Source organism: Belonocnema kinseyi, chromosome 8 (genome assembly GCF_010883055.1).
Source record: "Belonocnema kinseyi isolate 2016_QV_RU_SX_M_011 chromosome 8, B_treatae_v1, whole genome shotgun sequence".
NCBI lineage: Eukaryota > Metazoa > Arthropoda > Insecta > Hymenoptera > Cynipidae > Belonocnema > Belonocnema kinseyi.
In genome coordinates this window covers 70,284,602-70,311,529 of record NC_046664.1, presented here as the reverse complement: position 1 = coordinate 70,311,529, position 26,928 = coordinate 70,284,602, and the positions used below count along the sequence as shown (strand labels likewise).

Genomic DNA, 26,928 nt, shown 5'->3' with positions numbered 1-26,928 from the left:
CTAGTCGGGAGTGGTGCTGACTGAAAACAGATGATTTGGAGCGATTCGCGCGCCATCTGTTGGTCATTCTAAGGACTTATTGAACTACCCTCGTATTTTTATCTCTGTCATATTCATTTTTTGTTACTTACGAAATTAATTAATGCTCCCCAATATGTTAAGGTTAAGTTGGCTTTTTTACGTCAAAAATTGGTTATTTTAAACAAAAAATCATTAATTTGAATCACTAATTTAAAGAAGATTTAGAATCTTTAAACAATTCACAACTTTTAACAGTTTTAGGTTATGTTGGCGTTTAACAACAGAAATCGGTATTTTGAGCAAAAAATTATTTTATGCTAAAGATAACAATTTTTCTGTAGAATTTATGTAATGCTCGGGTTTTTTAATGAAATGCGTACAAATTTCAGACAAGATTTACAATCTTAAAGCAATTTTAGGTTATATTTACCTTTTTCATCAGAAATCGGTGATTCACAGTCTTGAAAAATTTTCTGTTATGTTGTCCCAGACGGACCGAAGGAACCGAATGGAGTCTCTACAAAGTACACATAAAGACCCCATTAGGTCCCCATTCGGTTCCTTTTTAAAAAACTAAAAAAAACAGCAAAATCAACATTTAAATTGTTGAACTTCGGATTCTACGTTAAAATTCCCTATAGAAGGTCACGGAATAATCACAATAGTTTTTTTGCAACGGTAAAAATTTTTTAAAAATATAAGACGTATAACGCCTGTTGACTGCTGCACTTCGAACGGATCATCTGCAAGTAACAGTCAACAGGCGTTATAAATCTTTTATATATTTTTTAACTTTTTACATTTGCAAAAAAGCATTGCGATTACTCCGTGAATTTCCAATAGAAAATTTAACGTAGAATCCAAATTTAAACAGTTAAAAAGTCGATCTTGCTGTTTTTTGAGTTTTTTAAAAAGGAACCGAATGGGGACCCAAATGGGTCTTTACGGGTACTTTGTAGAGGCTCCATTCGGTTCCTTCGATCTGCCAGGGCGCGTGTTAGTATTTTTCATCTAAAATTGCTAATATTGGTAAAGAAATCATTAAATTTAAAAGTGTATTTGCAATAATTTGAACAATAATGAGGCATGTTAGCGTTTTTCACTAAAATTGTTATGTTAAACAAAAAGAAAAAAAATAATCAAAAATATTGTTCTTGCTTTTATTCTCTATGGTTTTAGATAATAGAGTATAAAATACAAAAATGTTGCATTAATATCAATTTTATATATAAATTTAAAAGTTGCGTGAGATAACCAAAAGGTTTGTTTCCTATTGAAAAAAAGTAATAAATAATCTGTCTTTGTTTGTTTTCAGGGGCATTCCTCATACCCTTTTTCATTATGCTCATTCTGGAAGGGGTGCCTTTGTTCCTAATTGAACTGGGTCTCGGTCAAAAAATGCGACAGGGTGCCCTTGGGGTTTGGAACACGATACATCCCTGGCTTGGTGGAATCGGAATCGCCTCATGTATTGTCACTTTTTTTGTGGCTCTCTATTACAATGTAATCATCACCTGGTGCTTCTATTATCTCTTCAATTCACTGCAGGTGAGATTCAAAACAATTATTTTCGAAAAACGAATTAATGTAAAAAAAAAATATTTCCAAGAAACTTTCAATCTGGAAAATAAAGAAATTAAAATAATTTAAAGCAGCCAGTGTTTAAAAGTTATGCCCTTATTTTGTGTTGAATTAGTTAAATCCAGCATTTGGTTCTAATCGATCGAAAAAAATTATTCCCTTTTTATACTAAATACAACCCTAGGATGTCCAATATAAATTTGAATTTTTCAATTTTGCAAAAATGCTACCCCATCAATTTCTTCCTTTTGGTGAAAAAAGACTGCATGTTTTCTTTTCTTTTCTTTTTTAAAAATTGTTTAGAGGATACACTAGGCCGTTTTATGCCATAAAATTAATTTACGTACAGGTAACTTTCGATTTTTTTAAATAACAATTTAAGGTTGGAAAAATTTTTTAACTCTTCTAAAATATTTACTAAATTTGATGAAAATAACAAACAAATTTTGAATATATTATCGGGCTTTAAATAAAAACATTTTTAATTTCTTTGCAATTAATGGTCATAAATGGCAAAAAAAAACTTTTATTTCGAAATACATAAAAATATGAGGGAAACCTTCCAATAGTGGATAATTCCCATACATTTTTTATAGTTTGAAGTTTCATACAAGAATTCAAAAGAATTTGATTAAATTTATCAGAAATTCAGAAGAGTTTCAACCTATTCCGGTTAAATTCATAAGGTTTTAAAGTAAACTTACAACAATGGCTGTAAAATTCGAAGCAGTTCAAATGAATTGGAAAAAAATCGGAATGTTTCATCGATTCAGAAAAATGGCGTAAAGTTAGAAGAATTGAAGGGAATTCAATAGATTTCGAAAAAATGGATACGAGTCCAAGGCGAATTTAAAAGAATTCAGGATAAATTTATAAGAATTCATAGTGAACTAGAAATTTAAGTAAAATTCAAATGAATTGGAAAAAATGAAAAAAAATTTACTGACTTCAGTAAAATGGGAGTAAAAAGAATTCAAGACGTATTCAACAGAATTTAAGGAAATTCAAAAAAGGAAAAATAAGGGAAATAAGAAAAATTTGATAAGATTCAAGAAGATCGAAGGTAAATTTTTAAAAAGTTCATCTAAATAGAAAACAACTACAACCATATTAATTATATTTATAAAATTCATTCAGTTTGGATTCCTGTCGGGCTTCAGGTTGAAGAAAAAAAAAACGAAAAAAAAACATTCATTGAATTAAGTTGAGTTAAGTGAATTTAGAAAAATATAAGTTCATTCCAAGGAACTCAAAGAATTGAGGCTATATTAACAAGAATTTAGGGTTAATTCCATATGAATTCAAATGAATTGCAAACTTTTTTTAAATTCGAAATATTTCTTGATTTTCAAGTAAATTTAAGAGAATTGGATGAAATTCATACTAATCCACTGTAAATTTAAACGAATTCATGATAAATTCATAAAAATCCAGAGTGGATTCAAGAAAATTCAATAAAAATTAAATAAATCGAAAATAATTTAAAGAATGGCATTGATTTACGTGAAATAGAAGTGAATTTAGAAGAATTAAAGGGAATTCAGAACAATTTGATAATATTCATAAAAATTTGCTAAAGTGGGTGACAACCTTATGAAATTCATAAGAATTTGATGAAATTCATTGAAGAGTTCAAACGAATTCAAGAGCATTCGATGAAATTGATACGAATCCAATTTCAATTAAACGAATTTATGATAAATTCATCAGAATTGAGAACGAATTAAAAAAAATCATAAGATATCAGAGTGAATTAAACAAAAATCATGTACCATTCAAATTAATTGAAAAAAAAATCAAAAAAGTTCCAGTGATATCAGTAAAGTGTAAGTCAATTTAGAAGCATAAAGGACAACTCAGCAGACCTTGATAAAATTTACAAGTATTTGACTAAAATGAATATAAGTTGAAAAATAAAATACTATTGAATTGAGTAAAATGGGATTAAACAGACTTCCGGGTAAACGAGTAAAACTTAATCCAATGAATTAAATAAATTTCGAATGAATTTAGGAGAATTTTTTAATATTGGCGATATTTTTATAATTTCCCTTCTTAGGGGAATAAGATGAATTCGATCAAATTGACGAAGATGCAAGGTGAGTTTAATAAAAATTGAAATTAATTAGAAACAATTAAAAAAATATTAATAAAACGTTGAATACATTAAGTTTAAAGACAATTCAGAAAAATTCAAGAAATTCAAAAGAGTCCGACAAAGTGACTGAAAATTCAAATAGTAGAATTGGGTGAATTCTAAATTAGTTTAAACAAATTTCAAAAAAAACATCAGATCCAAAGTATTTCATCAATTTCAGTAAAACTTGAGTGAATTTAGAAAATTTCAAGGGGATTAAAAAGAATTTCATCAAGTTAATACGAATCCAAGCTGAATTTGAACGAATTCAGGATTCATGATATCTCAGAGTGAATTAAAAAGAATTCAGGGTAAATTCAAAAGAATTCAGAGTGAATTCAAAAGAGTTTGAAGTGAATTCAAAATAATTTGGAGTAAATTAAAAAGAATTCAGAGATAATTGAAAAGAATTAAGAGTAAATTCGAAATAGTTCATAGTGAACTCAAATGAATTAGAAAAAGCCAAAAAATGCCATTAATTTCAGTCAAGTATAAGTGAAATCAATGTTTTAAGGGAATTCGAAAAATTTTTATGAAATTTATAAGAATTTTAGTCAATAAATAGTAGTGAACAGAATTCAGCGAAAATTCAACAAAATTTATGGGAATTACAGAAAAAATTCAAAGAAGAAAAAAACAAAAAAAGAAGTGACGAGAATTTAAGTGAATTGAAAAGAATTCGAGAATGCTAACAAAATCCATTTTGATCATAACTTTAGAAAGAATTGAGAAAAATTTAAGAGTACTTGATGAAATGCTTAAGAATTCAAGGTAAGTATGAACAACTGCAGGCTAAATTTAAAAAAATCGATTGAATTGAATAGAATTGAGTGTATTTCAGAACAATTTAAGTGAATCCTAAAGAATTCTAAAGAAATTAAAAGAATTCAGGTTAAATTTCAAATAAATTCAAACGAATTGCCCAAATATATAATATTTAATTGATTACCGTAATGCTGGAGTTAAAGAATTTACGGGAATCTAAGAGAATTAAAGAAAAGTTTATAAAACTAATACAAATTCAAGATGAATTAAAAAGAATTCAGAAAAAATTAAAAGTATTTCGAATAAAAGCAACAACATTGGTTAAATCCATAAAACTCATGGAATTCAGATAAATGGGAGTGAATAGAGATCTGATGAAATTGACAAGAATTCAAGGTGAACCTAAATGTCTTTAGGGTGAACTTAAAAAATTCAAAATCTAACAACGATTCATTAAATTTTGTCGATATAAATGAATTGCACCAAATTAAGGGTAAATTCGAAATAATTTAAAGGAATTCAATAGAATTGAAAAATTAACTAGAAATTAAAGGAATTCAATATAATTCAAAGAAATTCGACAGAAATTTAAGAAACTATGAAATTCAAAGGAATTCAGTGCAATTCAAAGATCACTCATGTAATATTTTCATTTTAAATAATGCCTATAAAAATCTTTGTACTCTAGGTAATGTTTTCGAAATCCGATATCTTCGATTTTTTTATTTATTAAATGTAAGGCTTCTTCCTTAACAAATAACTAATACTTTATAGGAGTAAAATACGGGGTTTTCTTTGAATTTGTATCTTTAAAAAATCTTAAACTAAAAAAACTACATATTCTCATACCTAAAACGGCTAAGCAGAAGCTCTACACAATTTTTTGTTTTAAATAAACGAAAATGTATGACAGTACTTTATTTACCAAAGGTAGTAATTCAAGGGCTAGCGTTTTCAAAATTCCAATTTTTATTGGGAACCAGAACTATTTATAAATAAAAATCCCTAAATAATTTACCTCAAAACCTTGAAGATTTATGATTACTTTAGGCACTTTAAAAATTATTTGCATTTTATAATTATATTTTTTCTGTTTGAACGTGATAGGCTGTGACAGTTAATTTTGGAGTAAGTACAACAAAATATTGTAGAAATCATGCAAAATCATGTTAAGAATGCCCTGGTTAAAAATTAAAATAAAAATTTTATAGAATTTTCGGGGAATTTGCAGGACATTTTGTATTAAAATTCTGTAGAAATTATCTTTTCTTTTTAATTTTCACGAAATTCTCTTCTAAAATATCAACAAAAATTGCATTGAAATTTCAAGCGAATTCAAAAGAACTTTTAGGTGTGCAAATTGGAATCAAATCCTAAAATTTCGTGAATTTTTTTACGTGGAAAGCAACAGTTCTTTTCGAATTCTTGCATGAATTCTCATCCTCACATTTTTAATCGAAAAGCATTAAAACATTAATCAAAAGTATTGCGGCACGTAAAGTTTAGAAGTGTGAATAAATTTGTTTTTGTGTGTGGTATTTGTGAGCAAACGATCAAAATATTTTCCATACGAAGCATGCTTACGATTTAAGTTTACTATTTACAATAATATTGTTGCTTATTTTCTAAACCTTGAATCTATAAACGAAGCAATATTCAAATTTACAAGTGAAAAATATAATTTATTATTATTTATATGTTATTGAATGATGTATAATATTTAAGCTCTTTTAAAAATAGTTTTCAATTCAGACTTTCTATTATTTCAAAATTTTGTTAGCTACAGGTTTATAAACGAATTTTGGAATAATAATTGTAAATAGCAAATAGATTCCATAAATATTTAAATCTTCGAAAATTTCAAGCTACTTGTTTCATTAGTTTATATCATTGAAATGATTACTATAAAAAACGTTCTAAAAATGTAGAATGTTGGAAAATGATTTTTAATTATAATACAGAATTCAAAACTCCATAGAAGCAAAAATTGCAAATTGAAAACAAATTTCATTATTATTACTATTACTTTACGTTTAATATTTCATAATGAGAATAAGTAATTTATTCTTGAAATGCACATATTCAATAATTTTATAGATCACGAAATTTAGAGAATATTGACTTTTCAGTATTTCTACAGAATAAAAATTCCCCGATTTCCTCCGACTTTCCTCTGACCAATTTTTTATTTTCCCCGACCATTCTGAAATTATGGTGTGGTAGTAGAGGGAGTAGCAGGAAGTGAGGGCAAATGAGGGGAGGGAAAGTAATTTAAATGAGGAGAACTAATGGAGGGTATGTAGGTTGAATGAGGAACACTTAGGAAGGGGTAGTAGGGGCCGTGAGGAGAAGCCGGAGAAATCATTATAAATATGGCTGAGGAGGGTCGGGGATGTGAGAGCTGGGGATGGGACGTGGTGAAAGAGGAGTGTTAGCTGAGGAATCAGGAGAGGGGGAAGTATCAGAGAGTAATGGTTGAAACGAACGTTAAAGTACGGGGGGGGGGGAGTAGGGAAATTTAGCGAGAGTAGGGGAGGGAAATTAGGGAAATTTAGGGAGAGGAGGGGAGGGAAAATATTGGAGGAGAAAGTTGGAAAGACTTGTTGACATTGTTTTAATAGGGTACGAAGCCCTTCATTGTAGGCGCAAGGCGCCTACTTAAATTAATTTTCTTTCACTCTAGGAACCTCTGGCATGGGCTTCCTGTCCAATAGTAAACGGAAAAGCGGTCGAAGAATGCGAAAAGAGTTCTGAGACCGCTTATTTTTGGTATCGCACAACACTGGACGCTTCACCTTCGATAGAGGATGGTCAAGGATTAAAATGGTGGATAGTAGTTTGTTTATTGCTCAGTTGGATCGTCGTTTTCTGTATCGTTATGAAAGGAATCCAGTCTTCAGGAAAGGTATTCAACCTAATTTTATTACCAAATTTATTTAAGATTATTTGGCTCAAGGGCCGTGCATAATTCCGAAAAGTTTGTTTTTAACTTTGGACCACGTTACCCCCTCTGTTACGGACGGTCAGTTTTGACCTTCCCCGCCCCCTCCAGTATTTTACTCATATTTTTCTGACTACATTTTTTGCGCGAATTTATTTAGGGGCCAATTAAAAAGTACATGATAAGATTGGGGGGGGGGTGATAAGTTCTTATTGCTTCTTATGAATTAACCAAGTAGTTCAAATTTCAACCAAGTAGTCGAATTTTCAACCAAAAAAGATGAATTTTCTACAAAAGTTTCAACTCATTTTTAATACAGAAAGTTTAAATTTCTACCAAAAGAGATGAATTATTCAATAAAAAAGACAAATTTGCAACCTAGAATGGTTTTTCACTCAATAAAGAAAAAAAATTGCATCTATTATATTGAATTTCCAAGCAACCAGGACGAATTTTCTACAAAATAGATGAACTTTCCACCTGAAAATATAAATTTTTAACAAAAGAGTTGAAGCCTCAACCAAAACAGATTGATTTTCCTGCTAGTGATTTTATTTTAAATAAAAAAAGATCGAATTTCTACTGAAAAATTGTGAATTTTCAAATAAAAAAAAACTTAACCAAGAAAGGTGTTTCAATCAATAAATTAAAAAAATGCCGTCAAAAATGTTGAACTTTCAAGCAAAAACAACGAATTTTCTACAAAACAGCTGAATTTCCCTCCTGAAAATATAAATTTTCCACAAAATACTATAATTTTTAACCATGAAGATTAATTTCGTACATAAAGGGATACATTTTTTAGGAAATACCTTAACTTTTAACTATTTAGTTGCACTTTCAAATGGAAAAGATAAATTTAAAACCAATAATGGAAAAGTTTAATTTTCAGTTTAAAAAAATAATTTTCAACCAAAGTAAAAACGAATTAAAAAAAAAAGTTTAAATTTGCTACAAAGAAATTAAATGTGCAACAAAAAGGTTGATTTTTAACCGTAACAGAATCATTTTTAATGTGAGATTTTTATTCTTGTTAAAAAAGATTAAATTTCTAACAAAAAATTTTTTTTATATAATAATGTGATAACGTGTAATATGACTAACTAATGGTCGGGTGTATGGGGCAAAATGAACAGATGCAATTTGGACATTGCGTGGTTCAAACTGGAGGAAGCAAGGGCAAGCAATATCTCTGAAATGCAACTGACAAACATCACAGCTTTAGATGTTTCAGTGCTCTTGAAAAGGGCAAGTAATTGGAAAGCTTCAGGTCCGGACATGGTGCACAACTTCTCGTACAAGTACCTGACGAGTGTGCATCTTGCGTCGGCAAGATGTTTTCAGAAGATCATTGAACAGTCAGATCTGATGCCAGGCTTTACGCTCCAAGGTGCTACGTATATGTTACCAAAAAAACCAGACGTTCAAAATTTATCTGACTCTCGACCGATAGCCTGTCTTCCAACAATTTATAAATGTCTTACAGTTATCATTGCAGATAAGATATATTCTCATTGCGACGAGAATGACATTCTTACTAAGGAGATTCCTTCAGCGCACTATGGTTCTGTTTAGCGTTGAATCAATTGAGAAAAACACTAAACAGCATTCATGGATTCAGAATTCATGATAATGAGGATGGTCATCAAGTGACCCATCTTCTTTACATGGATGACCTAAAGCTGTACGCTAGTTCAACCCTGAAATTGCAGCAAGTGGTCGATGTCACAAAGCCGATTTCCAATGACATCCACATGGAGTTCGGACTAGATAAATGTAGAACAGTGCATTTAATCAGAGGGGAATTAGGGACCGCAGAGTTAGAGAACGAGTTCGAAAATCACATCGAGGCAATGGCTGCAAGCGAATCATATACATATCTGGGTATTTTTGAATCTAAGGGTATTCAACATACAATAGTTAAGAGAAGCCTAACTACTACCTTCACTACGAGACTCAGATTAATTATGAAGAGTTTTCTCAACTCGACAAACAAAATCAAGGCAATCCACACATATGACATCCCTGTCTTCACGTAGTCCTTCGGGCTCATAAAATGGTCTAACACTGGCCTTGAAAAGTTAAACAGAATTGTTCGCGTAGAAATGACGAAGCACAGGGGTTAGGGGCGCTGTAGCTGTCAAAAAACTGTGTGAGTCACAAGTTATACAGTTGCGAGAATATTTTAGCAGCAAACCAAATGTTGTAATTTACAGCATCATCTGTAAAGTGGTTCTTGACTACACGCCCTTGAATTCGTCCTCAGATAGGGTCTTCAACATCAGGGTAGAGACCATAGAGGAATTAGAAATACAATGGAGGCAGAAAGCTATTCATGGCGAGCACCCCAAAACGTTAGATCAAAATGAAGTGGACAGTGGGGCATATAATATTTGGCTAAGAAAGGGTGTTCTGTATCTAAAAACAGAAGGATTTGCCATTGCAATACAGGACAAGGTTGTCAGCACCAGGAATGATCGCGAACACGTGTTACATCAAGACGTGGTTGACCGGTGCCGATTATGTGGAGATATCAACGAATCCATCGAGCACATTATTGATGGCTGTCGCATAATGGCTCAGAGAGAATATACGCATAGACATAATGATGTAGCGGGCATTATATATCAACAACTTGCCCTAAACCTAGGACTCTTAAAAGAATGGGTGCCCTTCTATAGATACATTCCAATGCCCGTTTACGAAAGCGAAGATTACATCTTATATTGGGATGTTACTATACAAACGGATCATTACATCCGGGCCAATCGACCTGACATCGTGATGCGAGAAAAAAAAGGTGGAAAAGTCTACATTCATCGACACTGCTTGTCCGCTTAACCGAAATTTGAAGTCAAGCTATACAACCAAGATCCACAAGTATAGTGAGTTAAGGCATGAAGTAAATACCATATAGAGAAATGTGAATCATGCATCTATTCATCCCATTGTGATTACGGATACAGGCAATGTGCACGCAAGATGCACTGAACATCTTGAACATTTAGGAGTCAGTAACGTATTGGCAGCAGTTTAGAAGGCGGGTTTATTAAACACCTGTCGCATTGTAGGAAACTGTCTTGACCATCAGGAAGCGAGCGACTAAAAACGCGTGGAGTGGCAGATGGTAGCTCTAAGAAAGCATCCAGAGGTGACTGTTGTCACCTCCAACGCTCGTGGCCGCTCGTAATTGTATACCTACAACATCATCGCAGGAGGTTTCAAGCACCGTATTAAATTATTTAAATTAACTTTTAACATTCTAATCTCATCAGTCACTTGACTTAGTCTGTGGCTATGATGTATAACCGGATTTACCCGAGTGAAAGTTTAATAAAAACATATAAAATAATACGAATTAATGCTTTCTTTTGTAAAAAAATTTTTCTTATCGATTGTGATTTGTGATCAAATTTTAGGTGGTTTACTTCACCTCGATGTTTCCCTATTTGGTTCTCACCATTTTCTTCGTTCGGGGGATCACATTGAAAGGGGCTGCTGATGGATTGGCTCACATGTTGAAACCGAAGGTAGGTTTTTATTTTTTTATTTATAAATCAAATTTAATTTTTTTAGGCGGTACTTCTCGGAAAGGGAAGCAGAGTAATTCTATAGTTGACTTTCCCCCATACCCTACTTATCCTTACCCCGTAATATACGTAATATACGGTCCAAGTTTATTCCAGACCCTGGCCAACTTTATCCCTACCTAGGTCAAATTTACTATGAGCTCTGGGAGAAGGGGAAGGGAATTAATGTAAGTAGAGGAGGGAGAAAAGAAAGTAGGAGAACGAGAAGTTATAAGGCGAGGGGAGAGGTTTGGACGACCTTATTAATATCTTAATAGGCAATGAAATCCTTTTTAGGATTTCGTAGCCACGAGTAAAAACCCTTAAAGTTTCGGTTAGGTGTCCCTCCATCCATCCGTTCGTCTTTTTTTTCTATGGAGTGGATGTGAGAGGAAATGTTGGGAGGGTAAGTAGGTGAAGTGATAGGAAATAAGGGACGAAGAAGTGAATGGAAATGTTGGCAGGGAAAGTGAATACAAATTATTGGAGAGGAAGTGAAGAAAAGTAGGGGGAATGAGAAAAGAGGACGTAGGGGAAGTGACGAAAAAAGTAGGAAAGGATAATGGTGGCTGAGGAAGGGAAGTAGGGGAAGGGGAGTGTCGGCTGTAGAAGCGAGGAGAGGGGAAAGTGTTAGAGGAAGAATTAATGGTAGGGGGAAGCGAAGGGTGAAATGTGTAGAGGGAAAGTAGGATGTAGTGGGAGTAGGGGAGGAAAAGCGCTCAAATTTGAATGCCTCAGTATGACAGTGAGAAACATTTTAAATTAGAAACAAAATAATTTGAAAGAAACTTATGCATTATTATAAATAATATTTGAATGTTTAGGTGGAAAAGTTACTGGAACCAATGGTCTGGTTGGATGCAGCAACTCAAGTGTTTTACAGTTTTGGTCTAGCGTTTGGATCACTGATAGCCTTCGGTAGCTACAATACCCCTGATAATAATTGTGTCAGGGATGTCATCCTTGTAAGCTGCTGCAATGCTTTTACTGCTATATACGCCAGTGTTGTTATTTTCTCGATACTCGGATTCAAGGCTATGAGTAACGTCGAAAAGTGCCTTGATAGGTAAGAAATTTAGAATCTAAAAATAAAAAATCCAATAAAATAATTGAAGCTACAATTTTCGAATCAAATGTTTTCGATACACAATTTTTAAATATTATTAAATCTCTAGATTAGAAAATATGCGAAACTACAAATTGTAGAATTATCAGGCTTTCAGGGATCACAGCGGTTCATAAGTTCAGTTTTAGGGAAAATAAAATAAGTTTTTTCTATAATAAAAATACCAGCGTACTAATAATTTCTGACGAAATGCACATAACATAACAAAAAACTATTCAGAATTGTCAATATTCTTTGACATCTAATGATTTTTAACTATGAAATTCTTGGAAATTAGAACAAAAATCAAGAATCTAAAGATAAAATTTTGTGGTAAAAAAAAACAAGACAAAATAAGTTGGGGTATTTGAAGGTTGCCTTCTTTTTTTTTCGTCCTTTTGTTTTATTTAATTTTTTTCATGTAAATGAAGACATTTAGGAATGTTTACATTTTAATCTATTATGAATTTAGTTTCATAACTTTTATTGATTTTTGTTTCAATAAAAAATGTTTGATGTAAAGCGTTAACATATCCTGAAATTATTAAAAAATTATGAACCTTCAAAATCTAATGACCTTGCTAATGACTTTTCTTTGAAAATATCAATATATACAGTAAATAAAGAAATAACGAAAATTGTTTTAAAAAATCTTAAATTTTGAAAATCTAACAATTTTGTATGAAAAATACCCATTTATGGTGTAAAAAACTAACATAACCTAAAAAATTGGTAATTTCGGAAACTTAATGATGATTTTTATTTAAAAATGCTAATTTTTTTAAAAAGAAAAACTAACAAAAAAGTGTCAAAAATAAGGGAGACAAATTGTAAACAAATTTTAATATAGGGATTATAAGGATTTTGAGAAAAATATTGGAAAAACGGGATTAGGGGACTAACTGTGATCACTGGGCTTTATCATTTGCAGCAAGTTTTTTACATACCATTTCAGAAAATAAAATATAAACTTTAGAATACAAAAAAATTTTTTTTTGAAAAGTTTCTATTCGAGAAAACGAATCCTTTGATTTTATAGATATTTTTCATAATCTTCTAATTGATTATTTGTTTCAGTAATGAACATCTACTAATCAGTAGCGGATTTTTATCCGAAAATTCCACAACAGAACTGTACGATCTTGCAGTGAGTCATTACAATGCAAGTTCGAATTTAACGTTGCCTAAATGCGACCTAGGCGAACAACTGAACAATGTAAGAAAATTTAAATGATAAAATTACTTAAAAAATTGATTATTTTTCAGATTCAATAGTCAGAAGAGAACATCAAACTTTTCTTCTATTAGCTTAAAAAATTGAAAGATTTAAACTTTGTTCATTTTTAACCTAATTTCAATGAAGAACAAATTGAAAAATCCCGAAATCTAAAATTCCCAAATAATAAAAACCCCGAACAGTTAATAATATTACCGAATTGGAAAATTCCCGAATAATAAGATTCCCGACTTTTTATAATATTATCAAATAATGGAATTCCCGAAAGAAAAATTACCAAACTTAAACAATTCAAAAATTTCTTTTTAATATTATTTATTGATTAAAAATAGGATAATAAGTTATTTCTATAAAAAAATTATTTCTAATGTTTAAAGTTTCTGAAACTATTGTTTCAATTTAAAATAACAATAATTGAAAAAGTATATATTTCTGGATGAAATTTTTGTAAACTACTGTTATTTTAAATTCAAATAGAAACTTTAGAAACTTTAAACATTGCAAATCATTTTTTTTAAATAAAAATATTTAATTATTTTTTATTTTGTGAATAAATAATATTTATAAGCCAAATTTGGTTAATTGTTAAAATTTGGGAATTTCTTAGTTGGAATATTTCATAATACTGCATTTTTCTATCGTGAATTTTATTCTTGGGGACTTTTCGAAATCCGGTAATATTATAAATTGTCGAGCATTTTATTATTATTTAGCAATTCTCCAATTCGGTAAATTTATTCTTCAGGAATTTTATTGAAAATAACATTTCTGAATAATTAAATTTTTGAACTGGAAAATTTCAGAATAAAAAATTCAAAAATTGGAAAATTTTCGAACTGTTTATGATATTACTGAATTTGAAAATGCTCGAATAATAAAATTTCTGACAGAAAATTTCCGAATAATGAAATATCCGAACTAGAAAATTCCCAAATTTAAACAGATAACAAATTTTGTTGGCAAATATTACTTCTTAATAAAAAATTTAATAATAAATATACATATGTATATTAACAAATTTTTTTAAAGGTGGTAAAATTATTTATTCAATTTAAAATAACAATAATTGAACAAATGTTCATCCAGCAATATGTTTTTTCCAAACTTACAAATTCGTAAACTTTCTGGTTCAAATATTTTATAATTTGGCAATCTACAGCTGGGAATTTTATTATTCGGCAATTTTTAAATTCGGTAATAATATAAACTGTCGGGAATTTTTTAATTCTGAAATTACAACTGTTCCGGAATTTAATTATTCTGGTATTGTGTTATTCGAGAATTTTATAATTCAGGAATTTTACAGTGTCAGGATTTTTAATTCTCGAAATTTTTCAATCGCCTCATTAGTAATTAAACTGGGTTTCAAAATTTGGTGTCTTTTATTTAAAAAATAAAAAAACCGTTGCAAAGTAATTTGGTAATGTTAACAAGCTTAACTTTATAGTACTAATTATATTGTTATATTCCTATTATTAATAAAAGTTTACTTATAATGGAAAAATTGAAAAATGTTTTAAGGCGAAAATAGTTTGTATTGTAATAGCTATAAACATTATGTCGAATTATATCAAAAAAATACCACCACGTGTTTGAAATAATTTGGTCAAGAGGACCTTACATTTCTGATAATAATATGACATAAGTTTCTAATTTTTTAAATTCATTTTTGTGATTGTCATGATATTCAATGAATATATTTCAATCTATTTTGTTAAATTTTTTTTCTTAATATAATCAAAACTGCAGAAAAATCAAATATAAAATAATTTTTGAGAGAAAAATAATATGGTAAACAAATATTGATTTTTATATTATCTGGCTCTAACCTTAATGAATAATTGGCATTATTTATATAATTTTTTAAACACCTTATTTTGGAACTCCTAAGATCGAATTATGGCAAGATATGTCCAAAAATGAAATTCGAAAATGTTCATCGTTACAAAACTTTCTCTATGAGAAAAAAAATTGATTAAATTAATGAATGTGCATACCAATAAATATATAAATTCAAGTATTTTCATTTTTTGATAATCGCAGAATGTTTATAATATTGCAAAAATTACTTTTATTTTTATAGGCTGCTGAGGGAACTGGTTTGGCATTCATTGTATTTACACAAGCGATAGTCGAGCTTCCAGGTGCACCATTTTGGTCCTGTATCTTCTTTTTGATGCTTCTTGCTCTCGGTTTAGGATCTCAGATTGGTCTTCTTGAGGGAATGCTTTGTGTGATTTTCGAAGTTGATCTTTTTAAAAGGATCAAAAAACAATATATGACAGGTTGGTATAAGAAACTATTTAATTTCATTAATTAATAACACAGGTTTACAAACAAACAACAGTTGTCTGAATCTTGGGTCAGACCATATGGTTTGAAACATATGGTTTGATCCAAGAACCAGGCAACTTTTTTTGTAAACCTGTGTAATCGTTTTTTTTTCTACATATTTTTGAGTTTTGGTAAAAATCCTCACGTGATAGAGAAGAACTAAAAATAGATTTAAATTCAGCGTAAAAAAATACGTAAGAAACATATGGTTTGACCCAAGATCCAGACAACTTTTTTTTTAACATCCTGTGCAATCGTTTGTTTTTCTCTACATATTTTTGGGTTTTGCTAAAAATCCTGACATCATATAGAAAAACTAAAAATAGAGTCGAATTCAGAGTAAAAAAATACACAAGAAACATATGGTTTGACTCAAGACTCAGACAAGTTTTTTTTTGTAAACCTGTGTAATAATTTTTTTCTACATATTTTTGGGGTTTGGTAAAAATCCTGACATGATAGACCAAAACTAAAAAAAGATTCGAATTCAGCGTAAAAAAATACTTAAGACAAACATGGTTTGACCCAAGATCCAAACAAATTTTTTTGTAAACCTGTGAATTAATTTTTTTCTAAATATTTGTAGGTTTTTGTAAAAATACTGACGCGATAGAGCAAAACTAAAAATAGATTCAAATTCAGCGTGAAAAAATACGTAAGAAACATATGGTTTGACCTGAGATCCAGACAACTTTTTTTTTTTGTCAACCTGTGCAATCGTTTGTTTTTCTCTCAATATTTTTGGCTAAAAATCCTGGCGTGACAGAGCAAAACTAAAAATAAATTCAAATTCAGCGTGAAAAAATACATAAGAAACACATGGTTTGACTCAAGATCCAGATAACTTTTTTTTTTGTGAACCTGTGAATTCTTTTTTTTCTACATATTTTTAGGTTTTTGTAAACATCCTGACGCGATAGAGCAAAAATAAAAATAGATTTGAATTCAGCGTGAAAAAATACATAGGAAACATATGGTTTGACTCAAGATTCAGACAACTTTTTTTTGTAAACCTGCGTAATCGTTTCTTTTTTACATATTTTTAGGGTTTGGTAAAATTCCTGACGTGATTGACCAAAACTAAAAAACGATTCGAATTCAGCGTAAAAAAAGTACATAGTTATATATAATCATATTCTGGAGAAACGAGAAAAAAATCGGTCTTAGCCGGGATTTGAACCGGGAGCCCCACTATACATGAGTGGAGCGTAAACCAATTAGACTGCCAGGGCTTTGGCAGATTACATCTTGTTTCTCATATATCACATGGTGACAAAAATTATGTTATTTTTTTAATTTTTTGAAAACAATAGACCAGCAATTGATAATATTTATTATTTAATATCAAAAGATGAATTAATACCTTGGTCAGAAAAATAACATTATTGTTTAAATTTATGTTCTGATTTGCTGAAAATTCTTAAGAAAAGCTCCATTCATGCCTGGTGGCGTTTGCGGTTCAAATCCCAGTTGAAACAGATTTTTTCTCGTTTCTGCAAAAATATTAAACCAGTAATCGATACTTTTTCAGTAATTAACCAAAAAGAAGAATTAATACTCTGTTTAACAAAATAACATAATTGATTAAATTGAACCTCCTATATTTCCGCTCGGTTTACATGAGTCTTTTATCTCGCAATTTTTTTATCATATCAATTTTAATTTAATTTTGCACTCTACATTCAAATAAGTTAAACTCTAAAGAGTGTGATGTAAAATTAAAAAATAATTCATTTTTAATGGCTTGATTTCCAAATGATAATTATATCGACCGAATCCAGTTTAAATCTATTTTAAATTTCAAATTTCAATTAGGAGAGGGAAATTATAGGAAGAAAGAAGAAAAAAAGAAAGGGGAAGTGGGCGAAGTAAAGAAACTGTCGGGAAATTTAGAAAAGAAAAGTAGGGCAGATGAGAAGGAATTGGCTGAATCAGGGAAATTAAGGGATGGGGAAATAAGAAAAGCAATGTATAATTCGGGGAGAACGATTAGGGCAAGGAAAGCAGGGAAACGAGAGGATGGGAAGTAGAAGATGGGAGATAAAATGAGGAGAGTAACATTAGGGAAAGTGAGGTGAAAGGAGCAAAAGTAAAATAAGGGAAGTAAGGGAAAATGATGAGAAAGGAAAGTGAAAGAAAATAAGGGAAGGGAAAGTGATGTGAAATGAGGGGAGTGGGAGGATGGCGGAGCTAGGGGAAGTGAAGAGTGATTACTGAAAGGGAAAGTAGGGAAATTCAGGGAGGGAAGAAGGAGAAGTAAGTGTAAGCAAGGGTAGGTCGGGGAACTGATTATGAATGAGGGCGAGTAAAAAGGGAGAAGTAGGGCTCGGGACGGGAAGTAGGAGAAAGTTTGTGTCAGTCGAGGAGACGAGAAGAGGGGGAAGTTGCGGAGGAAGAAGAATGGGGAGGGGTGGCGAAGACTGAAGTGAGTATGGGGAAGTAGAGGGTGTAGGGGGAGTATGGGAAGGAATTTATGGAAGGCGGAGGTATAAACGACTTACTTAACTTCTTAATAGATTAGATCACCAAACCCTTTTTTAGGCGCAGTTTCTGCTATAGTTATTAATTTAAAATGTACCATTTTTAGGTGCTGTTTGTATTTTTTGCTTCCTCGTGGGTCTCATATTCTGCACTGGTGCAGGAGAATACTGGCTAAAAATGTTTGACAGTTTTGCGGGAACAATTGGTCTCGTACTAGTTGCCCTAATGGAGATGCTGGCAGTGATATTCGTGTACGGGCACGAAAGGTGAGTAAATCTTTTAATGTTATCATTAATATGGAGTTATAAACAATTTTTTTAATTTTCAATTTGTAATACTTTTCAATTTTCTTATTTTTTATTGTCAAATGTCAACTTATTTTTAAAACCAAATGTGAAATTCTAGATTTAATACAACAAACTATTTATCTGGAGGTAATATTTTTACTGAAAAATATTTTATACCTAATCCTGTCTAAAAAAAAAGGGTGTTGCGAAATGTCTCAAAAATTTTTTAATATAAGAAAAAATTGTGCTTTTTAATAATCTTGGGCATATTTAAATTAAAAAGTTTAAAATTAACTGAGATATTCATCAAAATATTATACATGTATTATGTTAGTTTTTTTTGCTTTTAAAAAAGAAATCATTATAGTTCGAACTATTATTTCAATTTTTTAATACACATTAGTATTTTTCGTCGGAAATTGAAATATTGATAAAAATATTAGTCAAATTAGGCGCTTATAAAGACGTTAATTAATCCTTTTAAGCACCGCCTACTCCTTCTACACCCCCTACTTCACCCTCACTTCACCCTATCCGTTTCCCAACTTCTTCTTCCGATACTGCTCCTTATCCTCGCTTCCCCAGTTAAAACCCCCCTTCCTCTACTACCCTCCCATAATCACCCTCATTTCTAATCAATTTACCCTCAGTTCCCCTAGTTAATATTTATTTCCCCTAATTTTCCAAACTTCCGCATCTCTTATTCACTCTACTTCCCCTCCCTTAATTTCCCCATATTTTCTCTTACTCCCCCCTACTTTCCTATCCCTTATTTACTTTTCTTCCCCTAACTTAATTTTCCCTCATTTTCTCTTACTTCCTCCTATTTTCCCTTCATTTCTTTCATCTGCTCAACCTCCTCTCTTTTTTTTCCCTACTTCCCTCTTCTTTTCCACTAATTTTCCCTCACTTCTCGACCTTGAAAAGAAGTACGACGGGCGGATAGATAGACGACGGACACCCGAACGAAAGTATAAGAATTTCTGCCCGGGCTACGAAACTCATGAAATTATGAATCTTCTTTGAAATCTAATCATGTTTAGGGTTTCAGAGCCCTGGGCAGAAAATCGTTACAGTTTCGGTCAGTTGTGCGTTCGTTCATCCCTCCATCTGTCCATCCACCCATAGTACTTTCTTCTAAGGAGGGGAAGTAGAAGAAGTAAGAAATTAAATTTGGAGTAGAGGGTATAAGGAGAAATGAGAGGTGGGTAACTACGGTATGTGACGGAAAATTAGGTAGAGTTAGTAAGGGAAGTTGGGAAATATAGGTGAATTGATTAGAGAAGAGGGTAGTAGTATAGGGGAAGTGATGACTGAGGAAGAGATGAGAGAGGAAAGGAGCAGAGAAAGAAGTTGAGAATTTAAAAAAGATTTAAAGTCATCTAGCAATTTTGGATTATTTTAGTGGTTTTCGTCCGAAATTCGTATTTTTTATTTTAAAAATTACATTACAAGAAGATTTATATAATTTTAACAATTTCTGGTTGTGTTGACGAGTTCAATAAAAAATTTGTATTTTTAGTAAACCATTAGACTTGAAGGTGTTTACAAATTTGGGTACAATTTAAGCGCATGCGATACTTAGAAAATTATCAATTTGACCAGTGTTAGGTTCCTTCGACATTTTTTCCTACAATAACAAAGATTTTGTCTTAAAATTTGGGAGATGATAGCGAACGTGCTAACGTAAGTCCCCAGACTTTTTTGTGTGTTAATTCGACAAAATTTTATTTGGTTAAATTTGATGAATTCGTGATTATTCATGACTGCTACCGACAGCATCGGTGCGTTAGAGACCTACATTGTCGGAATGACAGAGAGATGAAAAATGATCCTAATCTCAAAACGGTGCACATGCATAAAATGTTTATTTAGCATATTAAATTTTTTTCTTATGATCCCTAAAAAAAGAGTCCCAGGACATCCGTTATAATAAATTAAAGCATCTGCGAATTCAGTTTTTAAAAATTTTCATTTTTGTAGAAAAAAAACCGAAGGAACTGAACCCGATTTACCACACTGCGAAGTATCACATGTCCTCACGAGTGGGTCATGTGACAAGAAGCACTAAGAATGGTGGGTCTGGTTCTAAATGTGTATAATTATGAAAAAAAAAATTTTTTGTAAATAATTTTTTTTTTTTGCTTTCTGCATATCTTTTAAATTTTAGGTTCAGTCCCACCTTTCTTAGTCCGTCTTATGGTATTTATTATCCTACATTTTTAACTTGATGTAGCGCTTCGTCTGAAAATAAGTTGGGAAAAAAGCGGTGGTAACGTAGAAATCTGGTCATTTGACCCAATCGTTGCATGGCCTTAAGCCTATTTTAACAAATTTAACACGAATCCGGTTATTTTAAACAAAAAACACCATTTGAAACCATTTTTTCATAATCAGTTAGTGCTTCACGTTGAAAATTAGTATATTTAATAAAAAAAATTTTAATTTATTATTATTGGTTAGATTATCACTTAAAAGTCATGAAATATAAACATTTTAAGGTTATGTCAACATTTTTACTGGAAATTGGGTTTTTTATAAAACATAATTAATTTCAAAGAAAACTTACAATCTGGAACATGTTTTTTATATTATGTTAGCTTTTTTTTATTGAAAATTGGTACTTTTAATTTAAAAAATAAGCAGATTTGTCATATTATCATTATTTTTCACTTTATCATTGAGAATCATTAAGTTATAAAAAAATTTAATCTTAAATATTTCAAAACATTTGACTTCAAAAGTAAAACTTTTACAGTTGTGCACATCTTTATGTTATGCTAATTTTTTTCGTCAGTATATGGTATTTTCAATTTTTTTAAATGATCTGATTTTGCAGATGACCTTTATTTTTTGCATTATCATTGATAATCATTAAGTTTAAATAAGATTTAAAATCTTAAGTACACCAAACTCTCGCTTCCAGTCACCCCGTTCTTAGCCTTCCTAGAACTGCTGGCTACACAGGTTTTTTAGGGGAGCAGGGCGAGAGCGGTTGCGAAATTATATATATAGATATATATTCCAATTGGAAACGAGTCAGGCGGCCTTCACTGTTTACGTTTCGATCTCCCAGAAATCAGTTCAAGGACATTTTAAGGCAACCCCCGACACTGGACTGAAAACGAGAGTTTGGTGTAATTTAAATTTTTGGACTTAAAAAACTGAACTTTTACAATAATAAAGAACTTTAGATTATGTTAGTGTTTTTGATCAAAAATTGGTATTTTTAATTAAAAAATCATGAGTTTTTATAGATTATTACCATACTTCGCATCATCACTGAGAATTAATAAGTTAAAAAAGATTTAAGATCTGAAGCAATTCAAATCAATTCACTTCAAAAATCAAACATTTACAAGTTTGAACAACTTTAGGTTATGTTAGTGTTTTTCGTCAGAAGTTGGCATCTTTGAACAAAAATACAGTTCGATTGTCTGATATAAAACTATTATATGTTAATGCTGAAATTAAGATATCAATTTTGATTAATTATAAAAATTACTTCTTTTCTTTTCTTCAATTATAGATAATAGATATTATCAAACACAATAACTTTACATTCATATTAAATTTATATTTCAAATTAAAAATTTCGTGAGAAAAAAAATTTAATAATAATATGAATATTTTTGGAATGTTTATTAATTCCAGATTCACTACAGACATTGAGAATATGACAGGCTACAGACCAGGCTGGTACTGGCAAATAACCTGGAGGTTTTTAGCCCCCATTATCATGATCGCAATTCTCATAACAAGTGTTGTCTCCATGTTTATAAAGAAACCAACCTATCCTGCGTGGAATGCCTCCCTGGTAAGATAAAATATATTTCATCATTTATCAAAACTATAAGATCGAAATATAGGGTCCAAAATTTTAGTCTCAAAAAGATAAGGCCCAAAAATAAGTCTCAAATAAACTGAAACTTGGAACTAAGTAGGGTTTCTGACATGGCTCGTATTGTCCTTGATCCTTTTTTCTGAACGCCCGAAAGTAAACATTCAGGGTCGCATGAATAATTTGTGTTGGATTTGGACGGATGGCGCAACTTGATGCAACTAACGCGCGGCATCAATTCTTGGAATTCATGGTGCTTAAACCATAGTGCCGACTTAGGACCACGCTCCTTCGTTAATAATAATTTAAATAAATTTTTATATTTCAATTAGTAATTGGTGTTTTCAAATCAGAATTTTAATGTCACATCAAGAGTTGCGAAGAAGATTTACAATTTTTAATGAATTTAGGATATATTAGCGCTTTCAACGGAAATTAGCATTTTTAAGAAAAGTAATTAAAGAAAAATCATCAAGAAAGTTCACTATTTTCAGAATATGCAGGTACTTAAAAAAATTATATTTCAAAGATACAAAATTTTTGAATGAATTTGGTTTTTCATTATGTTATTTTTTTACCTGAGTTTTGCCTTTTATAACAAAAATTATTAGATTTCATATTTTCACAATTTTTTAACAATTTTAGGTTACGTTAATATTTTACACCTGTAATTTGTATTGTTAAACAAACATCATCAGACTTAAATTAAATGATTTTTTTAATTAAAAAAATGTACAGTCTTAAGTAATTTCGATATGTGATAGTTGGTTTTGTCAGAAATTGCAATTTAAAAAAAATCATTAGATTTTAAGGAAGATTCACAATTTTGAACAATGATGGGTTATATTATTGTTCTTTAACATCGAAAAATAGTATTTTTTAACAAACATAATTATAATTTGAACAAGCTTGAGAATCTTTTATCAATTTTGGATTAGTATTTTTCGTCAAAAATTTGTATGTTCAATTAAAATGTTATTTATCGAAAATAGGTATTTTTATACAAAATCATTAGATTTGAACAAAATTTACAAGTTTTAAACGATAACATATCATCTTACAGTTTTTCAATAAAAATCGCGTATTTCGAACAAAGATCTTTAGAGTTGAAAAATAAAATTTACAATTTTGAATAATTTTGATTTTGTTCTTGGTTTTCTTTTCTATTACTTTGAATAATAAATACTGCATATAAAATACACAAATTTTTTTGCAATAATAATTTTATATTTTAATGTTAAAACTTGTATTAGGGTAAAAAAATAATGATGGCGCGCTCAGCGCACATGTTGTTTTTCCAGTAATTTAAAAACTTTCTACAATTTTCATGATTTTTTTTTACTTTTTAAAATCATTTTCTCTATACTTTCTGCACATTCAAGGCGATTTATATGGAATGATTAAAAATGTTTGAAATTGAAAGGTTTAAAATGTTTTGAAACTTGAAGATTTGAAATCATTCAATTATCAAATTAATTTTATAATTATTCAATATAGTTTTCAAGTTTGAAATTGTTTCAATTATTTATCTTCTATTTTGAAAGTTCGCACAATTTATTTACAAATTTATTAACAACTCTAAAAATTTGAATGTAGAATTCTTCAGTTTTGAGTCTTCATTTTTTTAAAATTTTTAACGCTTTTTCAAATTGTCTACGAAAAAATTTACCTTGTAGAATGTTTTTTTAGGATTAGAATGAAAATTGCAGTTATCATAAATCTATTTCAGGGCAAAACGGAAAATACAATTTATCCAGACTGGGTACTTGCAATCGCAGTGGGGATAATTCTGATAGGAATTGCCCCAATTCCTATCGTCTTTTTGCTCAGGAGGTTCCAATGCATAAAACTTGACGTCGATATTCACCAGGGAAGTATTCGTCGAATTGACACAACGGTATCTACGAAAGAAATGATTGGTGATGTCGATGTAAGTATAATTTTCAAATTAATAAACAGATTTCTCTTTTAATGTTTATTAAAATTGTATTACGAAGACAGGGTGGCCGTTTGTATTGAGGAAAAGAAATCTGTGTCATTTTTCACTTTCTCTTAAACTGAAATCCAAATTAAGGCACTCAAAGTGGAACTCTTTTCAATTCTAAACTTTTAAAAATGAAGCTGGATATTATTTTTTATTTCTCATTGCACTTATTTTAAATTGCATTATATCATGTGATATGAAATTTTCGATGCTTCAAGTGATTAGATAAATTTATCTTCTAAAAATGTATATAATTTCCGATAAAAAAAGAAATTTACTTTTATTTCCCAGTTTTCCCACTCTAAAAAAAATCACGGTGACTTCCCCGTTTTCCTGATGCAGTGGCCATCCTGTAAATTTATATTCCACTTTCAAGTTATTCAACTTACACAAATATAATATATCTTGTTGTTGTTGTTTGTTTAAATATATAAATTTTAGGCACAAATATAAAAACGTATCTCACTATATGGCTTTTTAACACAAAAGCATTTTTTACTTTTTATTACTTTGTTCTTTCCTTTGTAATGTGTAGTATGTGTGTGAATATTAGATGACTTATTTGTCTGAACTGCAAATTTTAAAAGAAAGCTAATGCAAAGCATTTATCAGCAGGAGAAGAGTTCAATATATATCTTTTTTTAAATCGACTTTATAGAATATATTTACGAACTTAATGGAATCTTGATCTATAATCATTTATTTGTAATTCAAGTTAATTAATTTAATTGATTAATTTGCTTTCTTCAATATTTTGTATTTTTGAATGATTATTTGGTATTTTTATTCAGATTTGATAATTTTCTAATAAATGTTTAAATTGTAATTATGTGAAACAATTACAACAAAATGTGATCTGCAGATGTAGGTAAGCAACCCCTGAGGTAACGTCGGTATCTACTCAGTACATGTGAGTCGTCGTAGTCTTTTTTAGAATGCAAATTTTAGATGTTTTCTAGGTTATAGTTAGATTCTAATAATCAGGTGTTCTCTTTTGAATACAAATAACCATACAAATCATATCATTCTGATTTTCAAAAACCATATCATGTCTTCCGAAAGTTACTTCGTTAACAACTACAATTTCTCACATTCGAGATTTTACAAAATTAAAATTTCCCTATGTGAATTTAGATCAATCTATCAATTTAGTTTCTAAATTAATGAAAAATAAACCTTTCTTTAATTCATTCTTTAAAGTCTTCCAAGAGATTCCTTAAGCCTGTTCAATTTAATGTTTTAGTTCGGAAAGCAATCGAAAATGATAATAATTCTTTGTAATATTTAAAAAAAAAAGTGATTTTTGTCCTCTTATAAATATGAAATTGAAAATCCTGACAAGTAGATCATCCCATTATTAGTCCGACATAAGAGTACAGTAGCAAATTTTGCGAAGGAACGATAGTTGAAAAATAAAATAGATGTTTCCTTGCATAGTCAGGCATAAATTTACTTAGGGAGTGTTTCTTTTTAAATTTTCAAAATTTGTTCTACTGCAGACAAAAACTGTGGTAAGAAAGAAACACAAATGATAAGATTTTTAATCTGAAAATACGTGATCTCTGAAAAACGAAGTAGATAATTCCGTATTTGATCAGACGCAAACCCAATAGAAGCGGGAGCCATTAAAAACTTTTGATAAAGAAGGTATTCTAAATTCAAGTACAATTTATTTAATAATACTAAATACAAAGCGAAAACTTAGAAAGTAGATAATTCCTTCCATATCCAGACACTCGCCTCGGAAGGGAAAAACATTATTTATAATTTACTATTATTGAAGATCGTTTTTTTATATGTATGATAATTTTTTGATTTCTCGAGAAGTGAATAATCCCTTTCATACTCAGACAATAAAAAATTATATTTAGATGACAATTAAATGGAAAAAAAATAATATAGTAATAAAGAAAGTGGCAGTAAAGACAAATTGCGCATGCAAAAATAAAAATGTCATGATCCATATTAGCATGTTAAGGCTTTACTTTATCATGGTAAAGGGCTGAATCGAAATCATGCTACTAGTTCAAAAATTCAAGCTCTATTTCTCACATTCAGTCATACTCGCCAAAAACATGTTTGAAAAAAAGAATTATAGAATTTACATATTTTTATTAATCCAATCAGTATCATTTTCGTTGAATTTGCAATAGGATGGTCCAGAAAACGCAAACACTGATAAAATATTTTTCTACACGAAATTCTTCGAATTACCATATATTTTGCAGTTTATGATACCACTGGAGCTTACCAATTTCTTTAGTAATATAGGATTCATGTTTTTCTTTAAAGACAATATTTTTTGTTTTATTAACGTTCATTGTTAGGCCTTTGTTCTTCATACTTGTACTGTTCACTTAGTGCGGTAATAATTAAAGAAAGTTAAAGAACATACTTATTTAAACAACTGCTTATAGTTTATAACTATCTTTTTATAAAAAAATTTTAGCAAGTTGCTTTTTTCTGAAATCATTAGTTATTCTTTGACTTTTTAGTTTTGAACAAATAATAAAAGAACTTCAACAAGAATCATTTGTTAAATGGTACGAGGGTAGTTCAATAAGTCCTTAGAATGACCAACAAATGGCGCGCGAATCGCTCCAAATCATCTGTTTTCAGTCAGCACCACTCTCGACTAGATATAT

At 30.2% G+C, this 26,928-nt stretch overlaps 1 protein-coding gene across 2 annotated transcripts in view; it reads left to right on the top strand.

Annotated features, from left to right (window-relative positions):
• Positions 1-26,928, top strand: part of LOC117178021 (sodium- and chloride-dependent transporter XTRP3) — a 94,744-nt gene that overhangs the window by 65,337 nt on the left and 2,479 nt on the right. Inside the window, exons 2-12 of one of the 2 annotated variants that reach the window (XM_033369215.1) lie at positions 1,337-1,569; positions 5,612-5,632; positions 7,188-7,409; positions 10,865-10,975; positions 11,839-12,080; positions 13,197-13,335; positions 15,440-15,641; positions 18,278-18,437; positions 22,113-22,275; positions 24,029-24,229; positions 25,146-25,193. In XM_033369215.1, coding sequence (XP_033225106.1) covers positions 1,337-1,569; positions 5,612-5,632; positions 7,188-7,409; positions 10,865-10,975; positions 11,839-12,080; positions 13,197-13,335; positions 15,440-15,641; positions 18,278-18,437; positions 22,113-22,275; positions 24,029-24,229; positions 25,146-25,151 — 1,700 coding nt within the window. In that variant the 3' untranslated portion in view covers positions 25,152-25,193. The remainder of the gene's footprint in view (positions 1-1,336; positions 1,570-5,611; positions 5,633-7,187; positions 7,410-10,864; positions 10,976-11,838; positions 12,081-13,196; positions 13,336-15,439; positions 15,642-18,277; positions 18,438-22,112; positions 22,276-24,028; positions 24,230-25,145; positions 25,194-26,928) is intronic. The other variant, XM_033369214.1, reaches the window with a different exon arrangement.